General features: G+C 39.8%; 3 protein-coding genes, 1 long non-coding RNA gene and 1 pseudogene across 4 annotated transcripts; 1 reads left to right on the forward strand and 4 right to left on the reverse strand.

The window, feature by feature from the left end:
• Nucleotides 1–741: 741 nt before the first annotated feature.
• Nucleotides 742–14,706, reverse strand: LOC114563421 (protocadherin alpha-3-like). Its single transcript, XM_028590292.1, has 2 exons — nt 12,349–14,706; nt 742–2,361 (listed from the first exon to the last, which is right to left on the reverse strand). Exons 1-2 carry the CDS (start codon nt 14,704–14,706, stop codon nt 2,344–2,346), a joined length of 2,376 nt encoding a protein of 791 aa, XP_028446093.1. The 3' UTR covers nt 742–2,343.
• Nucleotides 8,412–9,172, forward strand: LOC114563422 (uncharacterized). Its single transcript, XR_003693611.1, has 2 exons — nt 8,412–8,658; nt 9,088–9,172. It is a non-coding gene; the product is annotated as an uncharacterized LOC114563422 (long non-coding RNA).
• Nucleotides 9,454–11,830, reverse strand: LOC114563283 (protocadherin gamma-A11-like; annotated as a pseudogene).
• A 1,392-nt stretch (nt 14,707–16,098) lies between the features above and the next one.
• Nucleotides 16,099–18,474, reverse strand: LOC114562393 (protocadherin alpha-8-like). Its single transcript, XM_028588772.1, has one exon. It carries the CDS (start codon nt 18,472–18,474, stop codon nt 16,099–16,101), a length of 2,376 nt encoding a protein of 791 aa, XP_028444573.1.
• A 995-nt stretch (nt 18,475–19,469) lies between these two features.
• On the reverse strand, nt 19,470–21,845 carry LOC114562395 (protocadherin alpha-8-like). The gene has a single exon (XM_028588773.1). The coding sequence runs from the start codon at nt 21,843–21,845 to the stop codon at nt 19,470–19,472; it is 2,376 nt and encodes a 791-aa protein (XP_028444574.1).
• Between the last annotated feature and the right edge of the window lie 708 nt (nt 21,846–22,553).

Consider the following 22,553-nt stretch of genomic DNA (forward strand, 5'->3'; position numbering starts at 1 on the left):
TATGCCTGAGACTGTGAAGAGCCAGACTAAGGTTTGGTAGTGTGTCTCATTCCTCTGCTTTTGCTGCAGTCATAAGGCTGAGGGAAAGAGAAGGTGCTCTGACATATTCAGCTCTATTCACTGCTCCAGTTTCTACAGAGAGAAGAGGTAGTGTAAAGAGGAGAGGCTGTCTCTGTGGTCAGAAAGATAGAGAAGAACGGAGAAAGCATGATGGAATAAAGACTAATGGACAAAGCTATATTTTCCAATTGCAATTAACAACGAAACTAAGAAAAAAAGATTTAAATGAAAAAGAAAGGTGAGAGAGACCGATAGAGAGAGTAACACAGCCTACAAATGGTGTCAGCCATAGTCTATCAGCTTGTAATTACATGAAGAAACAGGAGGGGGCATAAGAGAGAGCACCAGCTAGATGAAATCAGGATGTGCAGGAAGAGGAGAGGGATGAAGCAAATCAGAGAAAAAGATTATGTCTAAGAATGAGATAGAAGAAGTGATATGAAAAAAAAGATATGTACTGAAAAAACAAGAAAATGAAAAGAAACCAGTACAATGTGAAGACGAGAAGGAAAGCACACCAGGCTGGAGCAAAGTGGGGTAGTGATAACGAGAACAAAGGCAGGGGAAGAGGGAGCCAGTCGGTGGGAGGAGAGAGAGGGATATGAGTCAGGTTTACAGCATTAACACTCCTCTTCCACACCCATGTTTCATTGTTTTATTCATAGACTGCACCCACTAAGATGGCGGGAAACATGGAAGAATATTTAGCGATCAGTACACATCTAAACAAGCATGGACACAACTCAAGTCTGTTTTGCTACAGGGCATCACATAACCAAATCTCCCTAATATCATGATGGAATAATAGCCATCATGATGAATGCCAAAGACCATGAATCCTGATTTCATGTTCCCATTACAGATGGTTCACCTAAAAATAAAACACAGCAGACCAACTTCACAAAATGAAAATCTACATGATGGGATGACTCACCCACTGTACAGAACAGCTCAATGTTTCACACCCTCAGGGATGACCAGAAGGAGCCGAATGACGGTCGGACCATTTTAAAAATAAGAAGAAAGTGGATAAGACGTTTCAGCCTGTACATGTAGCTTTAATTAGTGTTAAAACAGGCATTTTCTCTATCTACAGTCAGTGGCATCACACACGCTTGATATCAGGACAGTAAATGATTTATAATTCTTTATGATACAATTTTGACCACATTTTCATGCTTTTAGAAAAAGGCTGTTTATCACTGACATCTGGTGAAAACTCACACCTTAAACATTTGAACTTTTAAGAAAAAATAAAAAATAATTTACTGTTTGTTTATCTGAGCTGACCTAATTGCTTTTTTTTGAAAATGCCTTACAGTTCAAGAGATGCAAAGTCTTCCTAGAGGGCCATGTGAACTAAAGTTAAATTATGAAATAAACACAGTGACAATATGCTTTTTGCATGACACAAATATCACGATTAGATCACAAAGGAAGGTTATGCCCAGTTTGATCAGACCACTCAATGAACTCAATATACAATTAATTAATACTCACAAATATATACAAAGTTTTTTCTGTATTATTTTTCAGACAATGTTGTTTTAGTTACAGCCTTGTAACTGAACAGACACACACATTCTAGTGGAATTCTAGTTGCACTCCTGCTAACCATGTAAAAAAGCATTAAAAGAAAATGAAGTTATCAATACTGTGGTGTAGCACTAAACATTAAAGAAGTCATAAACACACATAAGCTTGACTATAGAATGTTCTTGTTGTGAATACCCAAACAGGGAACATCCAGAGAAATAAGAATGCAATTGCTAAATAAAGGCATAGTAATTACCCAAGATGCTTAGTGGGGATATGACAGTGGCAAATAACCACAGGGGGGAGAGGAACCCTTCAGCTAGAGACTGGATCCATCTAACAGCCAACATCTGATCCCATCCATGCATGGCCAGAAATTAATACAACATACGGTATTTAATCAGACAAGTGTATGGCAACTGTGGCCTTATATCCCGTCTACTCCACAGTGAGCAGTGCAGATGTATTGCTCTAAGAAGGCAATCCTCTTACTACGACTGCATCCAATGTCTAAACAGCTGACTCTGGATTTTCCTCACCCATACATTCTATCAATCAGAGATCACAACCCCATCCCAATAAATCTAGATCACTGGGCGCTTTTTTCCACTTAATAGCTGTCTGTCTTGCATGTAGCCTTGCTCTGCCCGCTCAGTCAGTTCAATCCTCCAGGCATGCAGTGATGACCTAAGCACAGCAGCAGATGTTGTGGCTGTAGCTCATACAGATGCCAAGTGCAGTGCAGACCTACATCTGTTCTGACCTCTGTTGATTCAGAAAAAAAAAAAAATATTTAAACATAGCACTGGTCTAACTGCACTTAAGCTATCAAAGCTATCAAGCACTGGTTGTTACATCAGACAAACAGACAGATATATATGATTATAGGTATGCCTATATGTTGTTTAACGCTGTTATTGTATTAATATTATTGCTGGTGAATTATTACATTGTTAAAAGATCAGTTAATTCAAAAATAAGTCAGAGAGCACATCACATAATGTAGCACTAGATATTATAAGATAAGCTCATCATGTATGGGTTTAATATGACACATGAAGATAGTGTGCATAAATGGTTTTCATTAGTGCAATGTTGTTAATGTGCATAGACGTAGACATGGTTAGCACCCTGGAGAAAGGCCTTGATTCAGCTGCAGTGGAGTGATTCTAAAGTGAGAATGGCATGGTCCAACCTATAGGACTCATCCACACAGCAATGAGTCAATGGACTGAGACGTTATGAAACTAAGAGCTTATACAACCGAGTGGTGGAGAGAAGAAAGGGTCAGCCATACTCACACAATACCAGGCATGAAGGTGATAGTAGTGAGACAGAAATATATTTACAGATTCCTTACTATTTGCTATGATATGAAGGCAACCAGGTCAGACTTGCTGTACATGCTCACAAATAAAACTGTCATGTCTGTGTATCAACAAGGAAGAACCAGCTTTGACCCATTTTCTTAAGAGAAGTGACTAGGCTGGTCCGAACCAGTCTCATCGTGTTCTAGGACAAATGACAAGCGAAAGGAGCTGTGCCAGGGAGTCTTGGCCCACAGCTTAGAATGCAGCCTGCAATGCAATTTTTGGCCCACTGACTCTGATTTTGCCCTGGTAAACCAGTGCAAATATTTAGTACATCTGCATGTCGTGTTGTTACTCATTGTCAGTAGAGAAGAAAGGGTTTTCTGTACAGTTGAAATCTGTGTCAGTGTCACACATAATAGATAACAACTGGTATCAGTTTCTATAAAAGTGCAGGATTTTAAACTTTTATATATAAAACTCAAAGTTAAAGTCACATGTAAATGCTATAATACTGAGAAACTTTGTCCAACCTTTCTTTGCCACACTGCATTCAAAGTATAGCACTTCAGAGGGTTGTACTGACTGTTATTGACCATATACTGTATAAGCTGCACTGCAGCAGTGCCTGTGCTTGCTGAAATTCACAATTGCAACCTCCTGATTCACCAACACCAAATCACCTGAATGGTCCGCAGAGAGGAAACACTGACAAAAACACTCACACTCCCCTGCACTCAAGCAAACAGGGGCATTACATCTAGTATCAGCCCGGATAACAAACTGTTTAGCAGCATCTGGACCGCATGCAGCTAATGTGGAACAATACAATAGAACCTAAAACATTATTATTATTATTTCTTAATTAATTAACACAATGCCATTATAATAGTCAACAAAAATCAAACTTTATATACCACCTCTCTTTCTCCATTCACATTCACTCATCAGCTTAATTAGTGAAAACTAACTCTCGAGTCAACCTTGTCAACTGTAAGTGACTGGTGATAAAATATAGTGCTGGGAGGGATGTTAAATGATAAAGTGGTGATGAACATTATATACGTGGCTGATTATCTGCCTCCGCAGTTCAGCTTCATCAAAGTTTTAAATCATGCATGGTGCTTGTTAGCCATATTAAATGTTTGTGATTGTTTTTACTAATTGGAATCTGCAACAAAGGAAAAGAGAGTGGAAAGGAACATAATTTAATAGTGAAATGGTGGGAGGACTTATCTCAGTAATCATTCAATTCAAGTGTACAGTAAATGACTTTAAATGACTGATCTCAGGAAACAAAGGAAAGTAAGGTTTAGAGGAGAGATATAAATTAAAAGAAAGATGTTTCACACAAAGGCACAAGAACAGAGTATACTGTAAATGTAAAGTTTGCAAAGCACAATGCTTTTTTGGGACAGTGCCTAATTATCTCACAGTGGATGTGTCTTTACTTATCTCTGCGAGTCAATATACAGTATATTACCAAAGATGCATGTTCTGCATGTGCTCTGTTTTCTTGCTCTCTGCATGTCTTTCCCTCTATCCATCCAGCCCCCTTCTGTGAAAGTGCCTTTCAATAAAGTGGATTAGGCATTTGTGAGTATGTGCAGCTGTGTTGTTGTGCATGTGTGTCTATGAGCACAAGCGTGCGTGAACATAAAGATAGTAGCTGTTTTCGTTGTAACCGACTGTGTGTGTAAATTAGATTACCATCACTGCTGCTGACCTCAATGTGAGTTGTGCCATCCTCCAACAAAGCTGTTGCAATAAGAGAGAATGTGCCCTACTGACACACAACAGCACATGCAGCATCCACAGCCACAACCCTACAGGCATGAAGCACAGCAACAGAGCTGAAAAGCATGTGACAGAACGAGAGAGGAGAAAGACTACAGAAAGAAAGACAGAAAATGATAGGGAGACAAAAAAGGGTGGCATATGAAAGAGGAAACGAAGGAAAGAGACATAAAAGCGAGAAAAGGAGGCCAAGAGTGTGATGGGGGAGGGGTGATATCAATATGGAGGGTAAAGAAGGAGGAGAGAAATCGTGAGGAGACAGAGAGGGAAGCTGCCAACATGGAGAAATGAAAAACTACATGAAACGGAACAGAGATAGAGGCAGAATAGAACAGGGAGTACTGCAAATTAATTATATCATACAGAGTAACATTTACATTGCAGTATCTAAAAAAGAAAAGGCAAACTATGGGGTATACAGTTTGTAGGGGGAGTCGAGAATTGACAGTGAAATGAAAGAAGATAATACAACAGAAAACATTTTTGCCACAATGTTGGTAAGGAGTTAAGGGAGAAAAAACTTAGAAAGCAAAGGAAAGGATGGAACACAGGGAGGAGAGTTTGCTTTGGAGAAAGCATTTTTGTATGAATGCAGAAGAGCAGCCATGTAGAATAAAGCCAATTCTTTCTAGCTGCTGACATAACAGTACATACATACAGTCTTGCTGTAACAGCTGTCCCCCCCCCCCCCCCCTCTCTCTCTCTCTCTCTCTCTCTCTCTCTGTCATTTAGCTTGTTCTCTTCCCCTCTCCCTTTGACACTGAATGTAGTTTAATGAGGAACATGCTCTCACCCACTTAAGAAAGACAACATGCACATACACAAAAACACAAGGGTCATTGCACTGTGAATGATTTTCAGTGCAGACACTAAGCATGCAAACACAATTGCACAGATCTGCTGAGCCAGCCAAGCAGACTGACAAAGCCACTGGAGCAAGTGGCCACACCTCTGCCAAAGAAAGCACACAGAATGAAAATGTACTGGTAGTATCCTATGATAGATTACAGTCTCCTGTTGTAGAGTCATGTTTTAAATCAAAATCAAGAACAGAAGTACATTTTTAAATGTAGTAACTTGTGTTAGCACCTGCTTGTTGTCAACAAGGCTAAAACAGGGGTGACCTCTAGCTCACCCAGTAAGAGCATTCTCCCCATGTTGGCTGAGTCCTGCAGCGGCGCAGGGTTCAAATCCGACCTGCTGCCCTTTGCTGCATGTCATCCCCCATCTCTCTTCCCCTTTCTGGTCTATCCACTTTCAAAAATAAAGGGAAAAGCCCCAAAAAATAATCTTTAAAAAACAAGGCTAAAACAATTTGTATAATCAAACACAATGTTCATAAGACCAAGGCACATGTGCTTGCATTCTAAATGCAGTTTATGACCCTACTTGTAATTCATCCACTCCTACTCTCCCATCATTTTGTTCTTTCCCCAAAAAAATGCCATGGCAAAGGAACAAGAGTGCAGTGATATACAACAACTCAACACTTTCTCACAACTCCAGCTCACGGTGTAACCAGAGATAACCAATGTGATCCACTGGCATGACACCTGCACTTTTTAGGTTTAATGAGATGCACACATTTTTAATTACATCAATAAATCTTTTTTCTGGGCATCTGCTGTCCAGGCACAGCTTAACCACTGTTGCTGTTTTGCAAAACACATGATGCCCCACACACTTTTATCTCACACACAAACATGCAAATAAATATGCACAAAGAGAGGCAGTTTTTGCTATCTAGAAGTGCACTAAATAACACTGGACAAAGGAAGTTCAGAGAAGTGTTTTTAGCCTCTACTTCATGAATCTGAGCTGCTGCCCTATTCTGAATCTGAACGGAGCATTTCTCTTCTTGCATATATATATATATTCCACTCTGGTTGACTGCTTTATTTTACATGCTGCTTAGTAGGTCAAAATATCCATTCAGCTTTCAACAATGACAAATATACCGACAGTTTAAAATATGTTTATGTATATTTTTCTGACAGTCTTTTTTTTTAGGTAGGAAATCTAAGGTTGACCCAGTTGTTTGAGAGGGAAGATTATCTCCATACTATAAAATATCTAATTACAAGCTCAACTGTTCCTGCCTTCACTATTGCTTCAATATCTGCACCATCTGTTGCCGGATTCACAATGCAGATTTCACTAATATAATCCATGTGTTTCTATTTAAATAAACCAATTTTCATTAAATATTGTGAGATGTCTATAGATGAGCCATACAAAAGCCACTTCCCCTCCCCCCTCCTCTACTGCTCTCTCTCTCTCCCCCTCTCCCTCCCTTCATCCTCTTCTGCTGCTGTTGCTAAGACCACCGAGCGCATGCTAGTCTGTGGAAACCAGTAGACTTAGAGAGGTGGATCTTCTCGTGTGTTGCTATGGGCAACACACAGTGTTCTACAGAGAATCAGCCCAGAAGCCTAGCATGCAAACCTACACACATGTGATAAAATATGACCTATTTTTCAGTCAGTCAAACAAGATCAAATGCGCAGAATCTGAAAAATGTATATAGTGTATATAAATTGTTATATCTTCAATATTTTCCATCACTGTAGTATTTTTTTGATGAAGTTGATCAAATTAAAAATAGTACAAATATACTGTATCTATTGCTGCTTTGCAGTCCTTACGGAATGAAGATCCCTGCTGAAGCAAAATGTCCCAGCGCCACCTGACTGGCTGTACATTGTGATTCACTGCACACCAGCCACAGGCTACCTCTCTCCCCCTCTCTCTGTCGTAGCTGCAGCCATTTATGGACCACTGAATCACCTCAACTACATCAGTGAGCACAGACCTCGAGTAACTCTGTTAGCCAGTCAGTCACTCCCTTTACACACATGTAACAACACTAATTGATAGAGCAAAAAAGTATACATGTACAAGCATGTAAAATACACTGACTACAATTTCTGTACTCTTCTGATAAATAATATGCCTTTTCAAATGATATGGATACTAAAAAAAGTCAATGGAGGATCAGATGCAGCATCTCAAACATTGCAGATGTTGGGAAATTGCTTCAAAATTTAAGAATTAGCTAACACAAAGGGACAGCGGTTACTGCAATAAACAAAACTTCACTTTTTTTAACTGAACTTAAACATTTCCCTATTTCTCCCTATTCACAAGGTTTAACTACAAACAGCTCACATTATGCATGTATTATGTTTCACAGCCAGTTGATAATTTACTATGACACAACCAACCATGGTCTGAAACAGACACATTACAGTTAAAATGATTAATAGTCAAAGTTGGTCAGTGCACAATACAAAGTTCTCAAAGGTCTGAAAAAAGTCAGATGTGATTAAATACTAGACAAACACAATACAACAGTTTAGAGGCATTCATTTTCTTAAGGAAAAAAGGAAGAGTTTGCTTTGGCTCTCTTCTCTGGAAAGCAGTGTCTTCAGTGTCACAAGGAGGGATGTTTTGCTATTTACAGAAACATCTTCACTAATTTGACCAATGTTCCACAGCGATCCACAACATCCTGTTTTACATAGCCCACAAAGGTCAATATATTTTATAAGGTTGTATCATTTCTTGAAATTAATTTTATTTTAAGTACATGAGGACAGCCAGCATCAAGCTACAAACACAGCATACTAACTGAAGTACAATGTGTTATTCACTAATATAATTAACAGTCTGGGCTGTGTGAGTACCAACCGTACGCCCCCTGTAGAATAGAGCCATACTATTTCACTGGCCCACTCATGGCAGGGACTCAACCATTCTCACCTGACTTCATTCATTCCCAATCATGGTTCAAACACACCTGACTTCACTCACTACCAATTATGGCTTAGTCTATAAGTACCACCTACTTCCTTTGTTCTGGCTGTCAGCAACATGAGACAGCGGTGTGGGGCAGCATGTGGGGGCGCGCTGTCCTCACAATTCAGGCACAAATCCTACGGTCGTGCGTAAATAAGTGAGTTTACTTCCTCCCTCATATGTTTTACTTTAATGGTTATTTGGAAGTGGATGTGATTAATGTTTGACCAGTGTGTATGTGTATGTACGTAGGTATAGTTAAATGCTGAATCGTCGTCCTACTTGTTTGCCTCGATACTACAGAAATAATATTGTGTGTAAGTGCGCAGTGCACATGATTTGTTAGTTGTAGCCTCTTAGGAAATACAAGTATCCTTAACCTTATTGAGTTAAATGTCTTAGGTAATTGTCTGATTAATGTTTGTTATATAGTGCTCTATAATTTAAGTAGTGGTAGGCCTACCCCTCACCCCCTCGGGTAAGAGTACTTGTACGTATTGTTTGTTTAGGTATTTAATTGTTAAGTTAGTAGTTACATGTTGATTAACTGTATTGTAATTTGTGTTTCTCTGTTTGTCATTTATAGAAAAAACCACACAAAACCGTCAAGCCTCATCATCTGCCTTTGCCCTGAATATGTGCAGAGTGTAAATAAATGGCTTAAACGGAAACAACTGTTGTCCTTCATACATTCTGACCGATGTACCATGGTGATGCTCAATTCCTAAACCCAAGCCAAAGATACAATTCTACACCCCCTGTAACAACAACAACTTAACTCTTCAGTTTCATAACATACAACCTCCTCATTCCCCTGAGTGATGCATTTTATGTTTGTGGTTCATCTGAAGCCAGCTATTCTGAATAGGTGGTGTGATTCAATACTTTTGGCTCACTTAAATCATCTGATATCTGCATCTCATCTATCAACAGTATTTATACCAGAACTGCCTTAAAATGAAGTGATCTTTCTTACCTCTCCAGATGTCCCTCTCCTGTCAGGGAGCACTAGAGTATTCGCATGGCTGCCCGGGACTATAGTAGATCCTATACTCATTCTGGGTCCTACTAGCATGTACCGTTTGTCTCCAGATCTGTACTGGATGCTGTGACACAGTGTCCCATCATAATTAGTCTCTTGTAGATATTTAGAAGTATAGTCTGTGGTTTTGGAGCACTGCATTGCAATCAGCACGATGATACTGATGAGAAAAAGTGTTGAAACTGAGCCCAAAGTTATCATCAGGTAAAAAGTCACATTATTCTCCTCCTCATAGTTTGTTGCACTTTTAACATCAGAAGCAGCAAAAGCCTCTTTGGGCTCCACAACTTTGACAAGCACAGTAGCTGTTGCTGAGAGTGAAACGTTCCCATTGTCTTTCACCAGTATGACCAGTTTATGCTCAGCCTCGTCTGTCTCTGTGAATGAGCCGAAGTGTTCTGATCTGTCCTGTATAGCGGTCCAAACCAAAGAGACTGTGGTCAGTAACGTCCTGCAGTGAAAACAGTAACCAGCCGTTATATCCTATATCAGCGTCATAGGCTCTGACTTTAGTCACCAAGTGTCCTGCGTTCACATTGCGGGGAATCTCCTCCACACCTTCAGCAGAACCGTTAGAGCTGACTGGATACAGGATGACTGGAGCGTTGTCGTTCTGATCCAGAATGAACACGTTCACTGTGACGTTGCTGCTTAGTGACGGAGTTCCAGAATCTGTGGCAACAACTTGGAACTGGAATGTTTTCAGTGTTTCAAAGTCAAAACTTTTTAGCGCCAAAATGTCTCCAGTTTCAGAGTTTATGTTGAGAAATGAAGTGATGGTTCTGTGTTCATCCCCATGTCTCATAATGTTATATGATATGAGAGCATTATCACCCTCATCACAATCATAAGCACTCACTGAAAATAAAGAGGCTCCTGCTACATTGTTCTCAATAACATAAAACGTGTACGGATTCGTTGAAAACTCTGGACTGTTGTCATTCACATCTGATACAGTCACACTTATTGTCCTATGAGATGACAAAGGTTTGTCACCAGCATCTTTAGCAATTATTGTTACATCATATTTGGACTGATGCTCTCTATCCAGCAGAGATTTGGTGACTATAGAGAACATATTGTCTTGTAAAGATGGTGTTAATGTAAAAGGTACATCCTCACTTACATAACAGATTACTTTTCCATTTAAACCTGAATCATTATCATTCACACTTATCAACGCTACTGTCGTTCCAGGTTTGGAGTCCTCAGGAATTGCACTTGAAAAGGATGTCACCTCAATCTCAGGTGCATTGTCATTCAGATCCACAATAGTTATGATAACACTTTTTTCTGTTGCTAGGGGGACTGATCCTTTATCAGAAGCTTTAATGTCAATTTCATACCTGTCTTTTGCTTCAAAATCGATCAGTCCTTTAACAATGATTTCACCAGTATTAGCGTCAACTTCAAAAAGTTTACGTAATTTATTATTTACATTATTACCGAACGAATAAACCACCTCCCCATTCAAACCATCATCTAAATCTGTGGCATTTACTTGCATTATAGTTGTGCCAATAGGTGAATTTTCCCTCAACACCGCAGCATATGAATCTTTGGCAAAAACTGGCATATTGTCATTTACATCTAAAACATCAACGATAATAGTCATATCTCCTGATCTAGCAGGCTTCCCCCCATCAACGGCTGTCAGCAGTAATCTATGACTTCTCGCGGTTTCTTTGTCCAGCGGTTTATGCAAAAACAAAACAGGAATTTTCCCATCTTCTCCTCTATCTTTAACCTCCAGTCGAAAATGGTCATTTTGACTGAGCTTATACAGTTGAATAGAATACATGTCACTGTCTGGATCATAGGCGCCTTGTAGCTGAAATCGTGCCCCAGGTAAAGCAGATTCTGAGATCTCTAAACGCGTCTCGTTTTCAGAGAAGGTGGGAGAGTGGTCGTTAACATCCAAAACCTCAATGGCGACGTAATGCACCTCTAACGGATTCTCCAGCACAGTCTTTATGTTGATAATGCAGGTACTGATCCGTTCGCACACTTCTTCTCTGTCAATTTTCCCGTTAACATGTAAGATGCCATTGTTGTTCAGTTGAAACAGGGGTTCGGTCGATCCAGAAACGATGCGAAATCCTCTAGCATTCAAAGCACCTATATCCAGCCCCAAATCTTTAGCGATATTCCCAACAACAGCACCCACCGTAAGCTCTTCGCGAATAGAGTATCGTAGTTGTGCCGAAGTAAAATTAAAAGTAAGATTCAAACAAACAATGAGAACGATGAGGCGCTCCAACCATGCTGTGCACCCTCGCCGTGCCATATTGGATTAAAACGAAACAAATATTAGAAATCCAAATGTGAGTCTACACAGGAACAAACATTTTGTAGAAATAACAACTGCCCGATATTAGAAAAATGTTGGTGAACGAGTCAAATATTTGAAGCCATCGCCCTAAAGCACAAGTGCACCTTCGCGAAATAGCACCAAACAACTGACGCAGAGGATGTTGAACGAGTCGTTCACTTCCACAAGCAGTGACACCATGCGAGCTGAAGTTACAATGCAGACACACTTTCAATGAAAAATCGTCTTTTTTATGTGACGTTCGCAGTAATTAAGTATTTGTAATTGCCTGCTGAGGTTGCAAAAGGAAAAAAAAGTGAACTCATACCATTTCAAAATTAATGTTATGACAAGACAATCTACCATAATTACACGTGATATTGATTGGATAAGTATACCTAAATTATGAATAATATGATACAAAATAATAATTACTTCCATTAATCAATTTATTGTGTATAACAAGCCAGGGTTTTCACGATAAAATGTCTTACCTCTCCAGATGTCCCTCTCCTGTCAGGGAGCACTAGTGTATTCGCATGGCTGCCCGGGACTATAGTAGATCCTATACTCATTCTTGGTCCTACTAGCATGTACCGTTTGTCTCCAGATCTGTACTGGATGCTGTGACACAGTGTCCCATCATAATTAGTCTCTTGTAGATATTTAGAAGTATAGTCTGTGGTTTTGGAGCACTGCATTGCAATCAGCACGATGATACTGATGAGAAAAAGTGTTGAAACTGAGCCCAAAGTTATCATCAGGTAAAAAGTCACATTATTCTCCTCCTCATCCTTTGTTGCACTTTTAACATCAGAAGCAGCAAAAGCCTCTTTGGGCTCCACAACTTTGACAAGCACAGTAGCTGTTGCTGAGAGTGAAACGTTCCCATTGTCTTTCACCAGTATGACCAGTTTATGCTCAGCCTCGTCTGTCTCTGTGAATGAGCGAAGTGTTCTGATCTGTCCTGTATAGCGGTCCAAACCAAAGAGACTGTGGTCAGTAACGTCCTGCAGTGAAAACAGTAACCAGCCGTTATATCCTATATCAGCGTCATAGGCTCTGACTTTAGTCACCAAGTGTCCTGCGTTCACATTGCGGGGAATCTCCTCCACACCTTCAGCAGAACCGTTAGAGCTGACTGGATACAGGATGACTGGAGCGTTGTCATTCTGATCCAGAATGAACACGTTCACTGTGACGTTGCTGCTTAGTGACGGAGTTCCAGAATCTGTGGCAACAACTTGGAACTGGAAAGTTTTCAGTGTTTCAAAGTCAAAACTTTTTAGTGCCAAAATATCTCCAGTTTCAGAGTTGATATTTAAAAACAGAGCAACATTTTCTCCACTGCTGTCCCTCTGAATGTGATATGAAATATGTGCATTAGCACTATCATCAAGGTCAGATGCCCTAACTGAAAATACTGGTGCTATTAGGTCATTGTTTTCAGTAATATAGAACGTATATGGGCTCACTGAAAACTGTGGTCTGTTATCGTTCACATCTGATACAACCACACTTATTGTCTTTTCAGATGAGAGCGATGGCTCACCAGTGTCCTTTGCAACAACTGTCAGTTCATAAGAAGATTTTTTTTCTCTGTTAAGTTGTAATTTGGTCACTATTGCGTACATATTATCTTGCAGGGATGGAGATGTAGCGAAAGGAACGTCCTCGCGTATAAAGCAGGAAACCTTCCCATTGGCGCCTGAATCCAAATCATTGACGCTGATCAAAGCTACTGTTGTTCCAATTCTAGAATCTTCTGGAACTGATTTCGAAAATGATGTAATTTCAATCTCTGGGGGATTATCGTTTAGGTCTATTACCTTTATTATCACAGTTTTGTCTGTGGAAAGAGGGATAGTGCCCATGTCTGAAGCATGTATATCAATTTCATAACTCTTATTTTCTTCAAAATCAATTATACCGATCACTTTAATTTCACCCGTCCTTGGGTCTATGTGAAATAGTTTTTGCAAGTATATATCCACTTCTTTACCAAATGTGTAAACAATTTCGCTGTTTGCACCCTCATCCAAGTCAGTCGCATTAACCTGAATAACTAACGTACCAGGGTGCGCGTTTTCATTTAAAATGGTAGAATATACATCTTTTGTAAAAACGGGTGAATTGTCATTAACATCGAGCACCACAATTACTATTTCTATTGTTCCAGACATCGCCGGCTTCCCACCATCAATAGCTGTAAGCAGAAGCTTGTGTTCTCCCATAGCCTCTCTGTCTAACTGCTTTTGTAAAATCAGAAAGGGCATCTTACGGTCTTCGCCCCTCTCCTTAACTTCCAAACGAAAGTGTTCATTGTGGCTGAGTTTATACTGCTGAACAGTAAACTGACCACCATCAGGGTCGCGTGCAGGTTGAAGCTGGAACCGTGCTCCCGGTAATGTCGATTCAAATATCTCCAGTCGCTTCTCTTTCTCTTGAAAGACGGGGGAGTGGTCGTTTATATCCATCACCTCTATGGCCACGTAATGGATTTCCAGAGGATTTTCTAGCACGGTTTTAATGTTGATTATACAGGTGTTGCTTCGTTCACAGATCTCTTCCCTGTCTACTTTCCTACTTACATACAGAATACCGTCGTCCTTATTCAAACGAAAAAGGGGTTCTGTTGAACTGCCAACAATACGATACTCTCTATCTTTCAGCGTGGCCTTATCAATTCCTAAGTCTTTCGCAATGTTTCCAACAACACTTCCTTCTTTTACCTCTTCGGAGATGGAATATCTGATCTGAGCTGAGGCTTTGTTCCATAACGTCACCAAAGCCACCATGTATGCGACGCATCTCCATCGCTCTACCCACGCCTGGCGTCCGCTTTGTTCCATTATGTACAGACAAAAAAAAGAGAATAATTCCGGGATCTATAACTGTATGGTCAAAAAATAACAATCAGCCTTATTCCTATGCAAACTGCGCTCCATCGCCAAGACAGGCCTGGGAATTGTATAGAGCTAGTTTCGTGTTCAAGCCCTTTACTCGTAATGCCAAAATACAGGATTGGACCTAATGGTGACGACGAAAAGCTCTGCTGACGCTATTGACCATTATACCGACACCATGCGATCCAGAAAGTTATTACACCACTGTTAGGCTGAAAACATGGTCAAATTAAAAGTTCACACAGCAACGAAAACACTAGGTAAAAGAAACAAACCGCTTGTGAATATATTTACAAAGATTTGCGTCAACAGTCATTTTTATGAACCCCTGAACTCGAGTCACAAAAATTATTTAAAAAAAAACAGCTATTATTTCGAAGAGTCTAGACCTCTACCAGGTCCTTATTTATGTGCAAAGAGAAATTGCTGCGTTTAAAAAAAAAAAAAAAAAGTTCAGCACCACGGACAGCAACACTTCCTACTGCAGTCGGAGGCGTCAGAATAGATAATTGTTAAAACTGCATCGACAAATACTGTATCTCCTATTCAACAACAAGAAAACAGCATTGTATTTGTCATCTAGATGGAGATGCTGTGTTTTAACATCAGAAATTATATTTGTTCTAAAACATATTTGACTTAAATTCGTTCATTGTTCTAAAATGTCACCACTATGGATTACGCACGAAGGCAAGTCAATTCTGTGATACAGGTAGCAGTTGAAATTAAGCAACACGGAATTAAAATGCTATTTAGTGACAGGTGCTGCAATGAATGCAGGGGCACCTTCAAAAGCAGAGCCTATTTCTCCATAGAAGTGTAAAAGTGTTAGTGTAGTAAACAATCCAATGTTATTTGATGTTAACCTGTTTAAATGTGTGTATTCAGATTGCCATGGAGTTACTGCATATCTTTGTAAAAATTAAAGGCGGGAAGTTGTAATATTGTAAGTATTAATTAATGTATCTTACATCGTTATGTATTAACATGTATCAGAACACCAGAGCAAAACATATCAGTACCATGGACAGCAAAAAAAAGACATTTGTTTGTCAGAAAATAGTGAGAGAAGGACAAATGGATGAGTAAGCATATACATCAACCTATAGGCTATTAACAAATTAGCTATATAACAATGCTTACAGATCTGCCTGCATACTGTATGATCAAAATTGCAGCTGAAAACCAAAGGGTACCAGTCTAGTGTCCTACTTCACTAAACTATATCACAATTCCAAACAAACCGTACACATGCAGTATATATGCAGTAAATGATTGACTGAACTAATTAATGAACAAACAAATTATAAGGCTGCCAGCGGAAACAGGTCAGGGTTTTCACAAAACTTGTCTTACCTCTCCAGATGCCCCTCTCCTGTCAGGGAGCACTAGTGTATTCGCATGGCTGCCCGGGACTATAGTAGATCCTATACTCATTCTGGGTCCTACTAGCATGTACCGTTTGTCTCCAGATCTGTACTGGATGCTGTGACACAGTGTCCCATCATAATTAGTCTCTTGTAGATATTTAGAAGTATAGTCTGTGGTTTTGGAGCACTGCATTGCAATCAGCATGATGATACTGATGAGAAAAAGTGTGGAAACTGAGCCCAAAGTTATCATCAGGTAAAAAGTCACATTATTCTCCTCCTCATCCTTTGTTGCACTTTTAACATCAGAAGCAGCAAAAGCCTCTTTGGGCTCCACAACTTTGACAAGCACAGTAGCTGTTGCTGAGAGTGAAACGTTCCCATTATCTTTCACTAGTATGACCAGTTTATGCTCAGCCTCGTCTGTCTCTGTGAATGAGCGAAGTGTTCTGATCTGTCCTGTATAGCGGTCCAAACCAAAGAGACTGTGGTCAGTAACGTCCTGCAGTGAAAACAGTAACCAGCCGTTATATCCTATATCAGCGTCATAGGCTCTGACTTTAGTCACCAAGTGTCCTGCGTTCACATTGCGGGGAATCTCCTCCACACCTTCAGCAGAACCGTTAGAGCTGACTGGATACAGGATGACTGGAGCGTTGTCGTTCTGATCCAGAATGAACACGTTCACTGTGACGTTGCTGCTTAGTGACGGAGTTCCAGAATCTGTGGCAACAACTTGGAACTGGAACGTTTTCAGTGTTTCAAAGTCAAAACTTTTCAGCGCCAAAATGTCTCCAGTTTCAGAGTTTATGTTGAGAAATGAAGTCACTTCATTTTCTTTGCTTCCATCTCTGAGAATATGATAGGAAACAAGTGCATTGTCGTTCTCATCACGATCAAATGCTTTAACAGAAAATACAGAGGTACCTGGCTCATTAGCTTCAGTGACATAGAAAGTATATGGACTCAGTGAAAACTCTGGACTGTTGTCATTCACATCTGACACCACAACGCTTATTGTCTTTTCAGATGATAATGAAGGGTGACCAGCATCTTTTGCAACTACTGTTATAATATAATGTGACTGTTTCTCTCTGTCCAGAGGCGATCTGGTCACTAAGGAATACATTTTGTCTTGTAAAGATGGGGATAAAGCGAAAGGAACATCTTCACCTATGGAGCAAATAACTTTTCCATTGAGACCAGAGTCCAAGTCATTAACACTGATAAGGGCAACTGTAGTGCCTGGTCTGGAATCTTCAGGGATTGAGCTTGAAAAGGAAGTAACCTCAATTTCAGGTGCATTATCATTTACGTCAACTATCTTGATAATGACGCTTTTTTGAGTCTCTAAAGGAGCCATACCTTTATCTGATGCCTGAATTTCAATCTCATATTTTTCCTTCTCCTCATAATCTATCAAACCTTTCACAACTATTTCACCTGTTGATGGATTGATATCAAACAGCTTTAATAATCTATGACTCACACTGTTGCTGAATGAATAAATCACATCTCCGTTTGCTCCGTCATCTAAATCGGTTGCATTCACTTGTATGACTGTTGTACCTACTGGAGCGTTTTCATCGAGCATCACAGAATAAACATCTTTAGAGAAAACAGGCACGTTATCATTAACATCTAAAACATTTACTAGAATATTCATCTCGCCTGATTTCGGAGGTTTCCCTCCATCCAGTGCAGTCAGCACTAATGAGTGGCTTACTGCTGACTCTCTATCCAACGATTTTTGCACAATTAATATAGGTATTTTACCATCTTCTCCCTTATCCTTAACTTCCAAACGGAAGTGATCATTGGGGCTAAGTTTATACTGCTGAACAGAAAAAGGACCACCGTCTGGATCGCGTGATGCTTTTAACGGAATACGTACTCCAGGTAACACGGACTCAGAAATCTCCAGCGTTTTGTCTTTCTCTGGGAAACTGGGAGAATGGTCATTTATATCCAGAACCTCCACTCCCACATAGTGGACCTCCAGTGGGTTTTCCAGTACAGTTTTCAGATTCATCAAACATAAACTGCTTCGCTCGCACACCTCTTCCCTATCAATCTTTTGGCTTACGTACAGGATGCCGTCGTTCTGATCTACACGGAAAAGAGGTTCTATCGCAGTAGAAACAATCCGATACTTCCTGTCTTTCAGCGTGCTTTTATCTAATCCCAAATCCTTTGCTATATTTCCAACCACAGTTCCTTCGTTAACTTCCTCAGAGATGGAGTATCTTAATTGCGCCGAGGCCACGCTCCACAAAAGCACAGCAACCACACAGCCGACACATTGTCTTCTCGCCCTTCTTGCCTCGCATCCTCTTTGTTCCATGATTGAAAACAAATTGTTGTGGATTCCTCACGGGATTAATAACCGTGTTGTAGGGAATTAATCCAACACATCCGACATATGCAAATGTTCACTCTGTTTAAAAACGCTAAAAACACGGGACAACATGTATTTATATACAGCAGTAAGCTGCCAAGCGATTCTGATAGTATCGAAGTGAGAGCCTATAAAGAGGTGGAACCAAAATGCAGTGACGATGGATTAGATCCGTCTTTTGCTAACATACTGACACCATGCGATCTAATTGCTCACTACAATGAAAACAAAGTTACTACAGCTATTTTTTTTGTATAGCAAAATGGAAAGGTTTTGTATTTATTTACTTTAGCCCTGTACGTAGAGTTTGTGAGTGACAGTGCCTCAGATAAGGACATGCCTTCTTAAGATGATTTAAACAGTAAACACAAAACTAATATTCCTTTGAATGGAGATGGGAACATCAAATTCTCCCAACATGTTGGATGCTTCAATATACCAGTAATAACTTATGTTTGGTTCGTTTGATATTCACAAACAAAACAAGTATGGTTAACCATGGACAGCGAATAACGCTAAAATTCGGCCCAACCCTATGTGTGCTTTTAGATTACATCGCAGAAGCTCAGAAAGCTCAAATCAGATCATGATCTAAGTGAAAGTGCAGAATGTTCGACACTGAACTGTTCTTCGATTAAATCAAAGTATGTTGTAATACTGGTATGTGTTTTTTCAGAATATAGTGAAAAAGAAGGAGACTACGACATAAAAATCGATAAGTAAGCAAATAGTCAATCTATATTAATAGCTGTTGTTATAATTAAATCTATGATCAAAATTGCAGTTGAAACCAAAGAGTACCAGTTAAATGTCTTACTTCTTAAAACTATATTATATTGTCGGACAAACAGTACACATACAGTATATGCAGTAGAGTAGAAAATTGACTAATTAATGAACAAACAAATTATAAGGCTGCCAGTGGAAACAGCTCAGGGTTTTCAAAAAACTTGTCTTACCTCTCCAGATGGCCCTCTCCTGTCAGGCAGCACTAGTGTATTCGCATGGCTGCCCGGAACTATAGTAGATCCTATACTCATTCTGGGTCCTACTAGCATGTACCGTTTGTCTCCAGATCTGTACTGGATGCTGTGACACAGTGTCCCATCATAATTAGTCTCTTGTAGATATTTAGAAGTATAGTCTGTGGTTTTGGAGCACTGCATTGCAATCAGCACGATGATACTGATGAGAAAAAGTGTTGAAACTGAGCCCAAAGTTATCATCAGGTAAAAAGTCACATTATTCTCCTCCTCATCCTTTGTTGCACTTTTAACATCAGAAGCAGCAAAAGCCTCTTTGGGCTCCACAACTTTGACAAGCACAGTAGCTGTTGCTGAGAGTGAAACGTTCCCATTGTCTTTCACCAGTATGACCAGTTTATGCTCAGCCTCGTCGGTCTCTGTGAATGAGCGAAGTGTTCTGATCTGTCCTGTATAGCGGTCCAAACCAAAGAGACTGTGGTCAGTAACGTCCTGCAGTGAAAACAGTAACCAGCCGTTATATCCTATATCAGCGTCATAGGCTCTGACTTTAGTCACCAAGTGTCCTGCGTTCACATTGCGGGGAATCTCCTCCACACCTTCAGCAGAACCGTTAGAGCTGACTGGATACAAGATGACTGGAGCGTTGTCGTTCTGATCCAGAATGAACACGTTCACTGTGACGTTGCTGCTTAGTGACGGAGTTCCAGAATCTGTGGCAACAACTTGGAACTGAAAAGTTTTCAGTGTTTCAAAGTCAAAACTTTTTAGTGCCAAAATATCTCCAGTTTCAGAGTTTATGTTGAGAAATGAAGTCACTCTATTTTCTTTGCTTCCATCTCTGAGAATATGATAGGAAACAAGTGCATTGTCGTTCTCATCACGATCAAATGCTTTAACAGAAAATACCGATGTTCCTGGATCGTTGCCTTCGGTGACATAGAAAGTATATGGACTCAGTGAAAACTCTGGACTGTTGTCATTCACATCTGACACCACAACGCTTATTGTCTTATCAGATGATAATGAAGGTTGTCCTGCGTCTTTTGCAGTTATTGTCAGGTCATAATGTGTCTGTTTCTCTCTGTCCAGAGGCGATTTTGTTACTAATGAATACATCTGGTCTTGTAAAGATGGGGATAAAGCGAAAGGAACATCTTCATCTATGGAGCAAATAACTTTTCCATTGAGACCAGAGTCCAAGTCATTAACACTGATAAGGGCAACTGTAGTGCCTGGTCTGAAATCTTCAGGGATGGAGCTTGAAAAGGAAGTAACCTCAATTTCAGGTGCATTATCATTAATGTCAACTATCTGGATAACAACACTTTTCTCTGTTGTAAGAGGAGCAACACCTTTATCTGATGCTTCAATTTCAATTTCATATTTGTCTTTTTGCTCATAGTCAATGAGACCTGAGACAATTATCTCACCTGTTGATGGATTGATATAAAAAAGCTTAAATAATGTATTACTCACGCTGTTACCAAATGAATAATACACTTCTCCATTCTGACCTTCATCTAAATCAGTTGCATTCACTTCTATGACTGTTGTGCCTACTTGAACATTTTCATACAGTGTAACAGAGTAAATGTCCTTAGAGAATACAGGCACGTTATCATTTACATCCAAAACTTTTACTAGAATATTCATAGTACCAGATTTCGGAGGTTCCCCTCCATCCACCGCCGTCAGCACTAATGAGTTACTTCCTGCTGCTTCTCTATCCAAAGACTTTTGCAAAACCAATATAGGTATTTTACCATCTTCTCCTTTATCCCTAACTTCCAAACGGAAGTGATCGTTTTGGCTGAGTTTATATTGTTGCACAGAGAAATGACCACTGTCTCGATCACGTGAAGGTTTTAGCTGAAACCGTGCTCCAGGCAACACGGACTCCGAAATTTCCAACGTTTTCTCTTTCTCTGGGAAACTGGGAGAATGGTCATTTATATCCAGAATTTCAACCCCTATGTAGTGCACCTCCAGTGGGTTTTCTAGCACGGTTTTTAGATTCATTAAGCACGTATTGCTCTGCGCGCACACCTCTTCCCTGTCAATCTTTCTGCTCACATACAGGACACCATTGTTCTGATTTACATGGAAAAGGGGATCCGCATTACTAGAAACAATCCGATACTTCCTGTCGATCAGCGTGCTTTTATCTAATCCCAGATCTTTCGCTATATTTCCAACCACCGTTCCTTCGTTTACTTCCTCAGAGATGGAGTATCTTAATTGCGCCCAGGCCGTGCTCCACAAAAGCACAGCAACCACACAGCCGAACAAATATCCTTGCGCACTTCGTCTCTCGTATCTTCTTTGTTCCATGGTGAAACCCGAAATCGTCAATAATTCCTCACAAAAGCAATTACTGCATTATAATGACAAAATCCAAATCTCCCATGTGTAAAAATATTGATCCTCTTCCTACACCGACAGACATGAGTGTAAATATAGTGTTTCCAAAGACAGCAGGAAGCTGAAAAACGCCTGCGAAAATGTCGAGTTGATAACTATAAAGAGGTGGAACCAAAATGCCATGATGATAAACTCGTGTACTGCTTCGTTTTGCTATTACACTGACACCATGCGATCTAAATTCTCACTGCAGAAATTCAAATGGTAGTACCACGTTTAACAGAATGGTAGTTTGTTTTTTGATTTGTTGTTTTTTTTAATTTATTTATTAATTTAACAATGGTCAAGTAGTCAAGTGGATAAAAATAGATGCTATGGCAGCTCAATGTCAACCAGTACCTCCTTTCAATAAAGATACACAGCGAAGCTTCTCAAAATGTCTGAGGATTCTGCATAACACATACGAATATATGTACAGTATGTAATAGATCAAGTGGAATGAATTAAAACTTTGAGATAAAATCATGTGTGGTTTAAACAAAGCATGCTGGGCAACGAGAGTCCTTACGTTCAGTACCACGGACAGGGGTAACAACTAATTTTACTTCTGTCAGACATTTGGTAATAGTATCATTCCATTTCAAGTTTATTTGTTAACGATGGACATTATTTGCCGAG

The sequence above is a fragment of the Perca flavescens genome, chromosome 10 (genome assembly GCF_004354835.1).
Source record: "Perca flavescens isolate YP-PL-M2 chromosome 10, PFLA_1.0, whole genome shotgun sequence".
NCBI lineage: Eukaryota > Metazoa > Chordata > Actinopteri > Perciformes > Percidae > Perca > Perca flavescens.